Below are 5855 nucleotides of genomic sequence, written 5' to 3' on the forward strand. Positions count from 1 at the left end.
TTACCCAGACTTAAAAGGACTGTCCAGGTATTTGCAGAGCAACTTACGTTCCGTCATCTCAACCTGTTTATCCCATCGAATATCCCCCAGATTCAGACTCTTCAACTCCTTTAGCCTGTCCAAGCTCTCAAGCCACACCAGTGGAAACTCCCTCCAGTCCTCAGGTTCCGAAAAAAGAGAGCTATCACTTGTGGCCTTCAACATCCTCAACCGAGGCGTCGAATCCCGGATCCAAGAGGCGTACATATTGGCCCTGAGCTCCTCCACAGATCTCAACCCCACACCCTGTCTTTGAAACTCGTCACGAAAAGCTTGGTTCTCGTCCCAGCCCCTGATCGTCCAGTCAAGCTTCTTCAACCCCTTCATCTCACCCATAATCTCCGCAAACAGCCCCGGAAGGTCATCAGGCGGTAGAACAGACTCGGCTTTATGAGCGTAGACATCGACTTTCAACTCTCGCACCTCCTCCAATGCCCTGGGGCAGTTCTTCATCTCCAGCAAGCGGTTCCGGGCGTTGGGCCAGCCGTATCGATCCACCCCGACGCGATTGTTGTCGATCTCGAGGCTGTGGAAGAGATCGCGGGGGACGTCGAGGCCGGTGAGCTGCCATTTGTGGCCGCATTCTGGGTCGTGGTTGCTCAAGGCTATGACGTCTTTCAGAGGCGTGCAGAAGACGGCGTATGGGTCGTCGAGATTTGCGAGTTCGTCGGCGTGGGCTGTGAGCCAGGGGTGTCTGGTGTCGAGGATGAACTGCGGGATCTTTGCTTTGGAGGCCGAGTCGGCTTTACGCCAGGAGGGAAGGAGGGGGGATTGCCATGCCGCTGCGAGGCCCTGGAAGAGGAGGGCGCAGGATAAAATTAGGAAGAGGGTTGACTTGGTTTTCATTTTCATATTTTGAGGATGGACTTGGGTTGTCGATGCTCTTGCGCTCTGCCCTGCTGGCGAAGGAGTGAAGTATATTCAAGCATGTTTGCGGTGTGATGAACGAGACGACTGAAAATGTGTCCTTAGCCTGGAACAAACTCGTTTTCATGTTGTTCACTGGAATAGTCGTGTTCAAATTAACGACTGGCCGTTGGACATGAAGGTGGGGGGTTTTTGGGAGTCATCCCATCGCGCGACGATTGCTGTGCCGCGGCACGGGCGCGGGGCTCGACGCCCGACATCCACACCAACGCCAGGCATAGGGGACAGATCTCATTACCACGATGAGTCAAAAGTCAAGCATCGAAACATCAAGAAGCATCGGGACAAGTTTTGGGAATCAAAGAACATTAATGCAATGGATATCGTGCTCTCACATACAACCATCAGGCACCGACCTGTACCCATGTTCCCCATTACCACACCCCATCCCAAAACACCCTTCATTTCTAACATTTGCAATTTCAAACTCAATATTTCCTTCCTATACAAACAATGATTTGCCTTGGTATATGTTCCATAAAATTCCTGAAAGTCGTGCTGGACTTCCGGGCCATGTGCGTCGTAAGGAGTGTCGGGGGGGTATCATAGCCATTCAAACCGTCCATTAAATATGCAGCAAACCCTTCAATGTATTTACCCGCCCATAAAGCATGCTGAATTATTCATTATAGTCTAAGGAGTGTCGTGACATTCGTCGTTGTATCATATTCGCCAATGTCTCGTTCGTGAATACGCCATAAGATCGGCTCAATGGCCGAGAGGGAGTGTCGTGAATGATGAAGCAAAATAACTTTTCCCGCCTGGATGTATGAATCCTTGAAGAATTTTAATCAAAAATATGTGATCAGAAGGAGTGGATGGTAAGATTAGATGAGGAGGAGAGCCACGATCGGTGCCAAGATGGCGAAGAAGGTGGAGGTCGCAGGCTTGACGGCCGCGGCGGTGACCGCGGCAGTTGGGCCGGTTGATGTGGAGCTCGGCTCGGTGACAGTGGATGAGGCACTCGGGGCAGAGGATGCAGCTCCGCTGGTTTCGGAAGGGGCAGCGGTGCCAGATTCCGAGGGGCTTGATGCTGACGGGCTGGAGCCGGCTCCGGTTGTCGCGGTTCCGGTGGACTCCGCGGCAGACGAAGCAGAAGAGGCCGTGGAAGCTGAAGCCGAGGCAGTTGCCGACGCAGTTCCGGAAGCAGTTGCGCTGGCAATAGCAGTGGAGGTTGCGCTTGCCTCGGTGGACTCTGCGGTAGACTCAGCCGACGATGCGCTCTCAGAGGTCGAAGCTGTTGCGGTTGTTGCGGTTGAAGTCGTGGCTGATGGCGTGGTGGATGCGGCCGACGACGAAGACTCAGGCACGGAGGCAGTCGCAGAGGCGGACGAGCTCTCAGGGGTACTCGAGGACGCCGCTGTGACGGAAGTGCTCGTGGCGGAGGAAGTTGTCTCAGCTACTGACGAAGGACTGGTGGACGACGAGGGCGTGGGCGTAGGAGTAGACGCGGGAGCGGTAGTGCTCTGAACAGACGTGCTCGATGAGGATTCGGTGATGGGCTCAGGAGTCATGCTGCTCGCCTGGCTTATCTGAGATTCAGTGGTGAGGGTCGCGGTTGCTGTCCCTACTGGAAGTGCAGCACTGGTGGTTCCTGTGACTGGTGCCTGGCCATCGCAGTAGTCGTTAAATTGCTGGAACTTAGGTGCTAGGTATAATTGCTGAGTCAACTTGACATTTTCGGAGTTCAAGTCGATACATTCACCGCAAATCGCGTAACTCTCTTTGAACGCAGAGCCAGTTGCACACAGGGCTGATGACTTTCCAACTTCCTGTGCTTCAGCGTAGGCATCGTTGCAAGGGGAGAAACAGACTGCAGGAGCAACTGAGTCATCGCGCTTGCGAAGAATGGCGCGACGCTCGTACGTCTTTCCTGGTTTGTGGTGATACTCGTAGCTTTGAGCAGTGCTTGTAGGAACAGGTGCGACAGTAGCGGTGGCGGTTGTTGAAGCCGGGGGGAAATGCGTCAGCGAAGTTTGCGAGGCCCAGTTGCCCGTCGTGATGGTGGCCGTCTTGTACTTTCCATGTTTCTTGTAGGTCGTCGTAATGACCTCAAACTCAAAGACATCATACGAGAGACCGAAAGCCTCCGGGTTCAGGTTGAAGTAGCCTTCATTTGGAGGGATGTAACCAGTCTCATTATTCTTCCAGTCCAAGTCGGATCTCTTGAACTCCGGTGCCTCCACACAGTACTGGGGCTCACAGACATACTCATCGACGGGAGAGTCTGCCCAAAGGTCGCAGCTACCTGGTTTGGGGGGGTTGCAGACATAGCCAGGTGCACAGCCCCAGGTGCGGTCTGACTTGGAGTCGAAGGCAGCCAAACGACCGGGCGCCGCAGTTGGGACAGGACACGCTTTGATGTCCGTGTAGGTCACCGTCGTCGTCGTGGGAGGAAGAGTGAGAGTGACTGGAGGCACAGTCACTGTCGAAGTCACCACCGACGTCGGGCCAGGAATCACGCTGGTAAAGGTCGTTCCGTCCTCGGTAACCGTAATGGTAGATACTGGGGCAGTCTCGGTCAGAGTGGTAATCACGGTGGTACCAGGGAGAGTGGTTGTCTCAGGCGGGATAGTAATAGTCTCGAGGTCCGTTGTGGTGAGAGTCAGTGTGGTGGCTGGAAGCGTGATTGTAGTCAGCTCGCCAGCAATGGTCGAGATGATTGTCGAGCCAGGCAGAGTGATCGTCTCAGGGGGAGAGGTGACGGTGGCACCAGGTCCAGTGACCGTTGCGGTAGCGAAGATCGACGTAGGAACCGTCACGGTAGACGCCGGCAAGGTGATCGTGGTGAGCGAGCCGGAGATGGACGTAGTCACCGTCACTGGCGGTATGGTGATGGTCGAAGCAGGAAGCGTGATAGTTTCTCCAGGGCCTGTAACTGTTGCGGTCGTGGGCACGATGATGGTTGATGCCGGCAAAGTGATTGTCGTGAGGGAGCCCGAGATCGTGGTCGTCACAGTGACCGGCGGCAAAGTGATTGTGTCTGGTGGAGAGGTGACCGTTGCTGTTGCCGTGCGGGTATTGGTGCGCGTGATATACGAGACGACGGGGACCTTGGATATGATGGTGGTAACGTAGGTTTCCACTACAGTCGTGTAAGAAGTCTCCCGGATAGTGCGGTCATTCGTGACAGTAACAGGAACAGTGACAGGGTAGCTGGTTGAGACTGTGACGGTGTCGTAGAAAGTCTTCGACACGTAGATGGTGGTTGAATCGGTGTATCGCTCAGTCTGTCGGTCTGTCACAGTGGCAGTCGCAGTGGCAGTCTGGGTCTGGATTTCGGTGTAAGACGCCGTGATGGTGATTGGCTTCGTGTAAGTCGTCTTGCTAATCCAAGTAGACACACTCCAAGCTGTCGTCGTCGTAGTGTGGTCCAGCGTGATGGTATAAGGAACGCTTGTAGTGTAGACATACGTCGAGACGATGGTTGTCGGTGTTGTGAAAGTCGTAACAGACGTCACTGTAGCTGTGCGGGTAACAGGCTTCGTGATAGTGGCCGTGTTGGTCACTTCTTTGGTCTTGTCCTTGGTTACAGTCTGGTAGTCGGTTACTTCCTTAGTTTTATCCTTGGTGATAGTCTCGTAGTCCGTGACCTTTTGAGTCTGAGTCTTGGTGAAGTAGTAGTTGCTGGTCAAGACCTCCGTCGTCGTGAAAGTGGTTGTGATGTACTGAGTGACGCTCGACACCACAGTCACCGGAATCTCAGTTGTCACGATGTGTTTGGTGGTGAAGGTTGAGACCGAAGTGTAAACCTTGGTAGCGGTCACCTCCTGAGTCTGTGTGACAACTTGGGTGCGGTCCTTGGTCTCCGTGTACTTTTGGGTTTCGACTTCCGTTTGGACAATAGTCGTGGGATACTTTTGGGTAACTTCAACGGTGGTTGGCACCGGAACAGTCGTATATTCGGTGATGTACTCTGTTTTTGTTGTCGAGGTTACCACCGTCTTGGTCTCGCAGATCTCGTGGTTAGTCCGCTTTCTGCCGTACGTGGGGTACCCGGCCGGTTCTGAAGTGGTCGGCTCAGGTACAGGTTTGCAGCTGAGATCAATTAGTACTAAGATCCACTAGTATAGAGTCTTGATCCTGTAATCTGCACATTATGCATCCGATGCCAGCTCATAGAAGGCTGGGAGCTAAGACAGTGGATGATGGGATTCGGTCATCTTCCCACTAGCGACTAATGACCCGAACCGTAGACGAATAAGCGTAGAAGATGAGGTTTTCACTTACATGGCAACTGTCGTCGTAACAGGATACGAGGTGACGCTGGTCTTCACTACGGTTGTCGTCTCATAGTCAGTTGTGGTGTAGGACTGGGTGGTGAAGACTGTCTCGGTGCATGTGGTTCTGTATGTTTGTCAGAAAAATCGCCCTATATTCTCTGGTAGAGGCAGATAGACTCACGTGGTTGTAAGAGTGGTAGGCTTCTCCGTGGTGACAGTGGTCTCGATCGTCTTCCAAACGGTCTCCGTAGCTGTCTGCGTCTCTTTAACTTTCTCCGTGACAGTCACAGTTTTCCCCCAAGGGCACTTGGAGCCCCAATGCTCGCAATCATCGGTGTTGGTGTTGTAGTCCTCAGTCTTCTTCGAATCAGTGGGTGTTGGCTCTGGCTGGGCAGCGTACGACGACGCAGGCCCAGCGACCGATTCAGTCTTTGCTGGGACTGACGACACCACCTCGACGACGGACTCCGGCGTGGGTGAAGGAGTGTATTCAGCAGAGCTTGCCGCATATTCCGCCGGAGACGAGTCGTTTTGTCTGGCATGTATGCCGTCCTGCGCGGCGGCATTGGCGGCCAAGGTCCCGAGGACCAAGAGTGATCTCAACAACATGATGGCCGAGTAGCTGAGGTGAACGAGAGGCTAGTTCCCAAAGGCGCCCACAGTCAA

The 5855-nt window shown here is 53.9% G+C and overlaps 2 protein-coding genes across 2 annotated transcripts; both read right to left on the reverse strand.

Annotated features, from left to right (window-relative positions):
- COL26b_010716 (uncharacterized protein) lies at positions 1 to 891 on the reverse strand (the record flags this gene model as incomplete). Its single annotated transcript, XM_053183406.1, has 1 exon — positions 1 to 891. One exon carries the CDS (start codon positions 889 to 891, stop codon positions 1 to 3), a length of 891 nt encoding a protein of 296 aa, XP_053032625.1.
- Positions 892 to 1793: 902 nt separating this feature from the next.
- COL26b_010717 (uncharacterized protein) lies at positions 1794 to 5798 on the reverse strand (the record flags this gene model as incomplete). The annotated part of the gene is made up of 3 exons (XM_053183407.1): positions 1794 to 5004; positions 5197 to 5313; positions 5371 to 5798. 3 exons carry the CDS (start codon positions 5796 to 5798, stop codon positions 1794 to 1796), a joined length of 3756 nt encoding a protein of 1251 aa, XP_053032626.1.
- Between the last annotated feature and the right edge of the window lie 57 nt (positions 5799 to 5855).

Source organism: Colletotrichum chrysophilum, assembly GCF_026319265.1.
Source record: "Colletotrichum chrysophilum strain AFK26 chromosome Unknown scaffold_119, whole genome shotgun sequence".
NCBI lineage: Eukaryota > Fungi > Ascomycota > Sordariomycetes > Glomerellales > Glomerellaceae > Colletotrichum > Colletotrichum chrysophilum.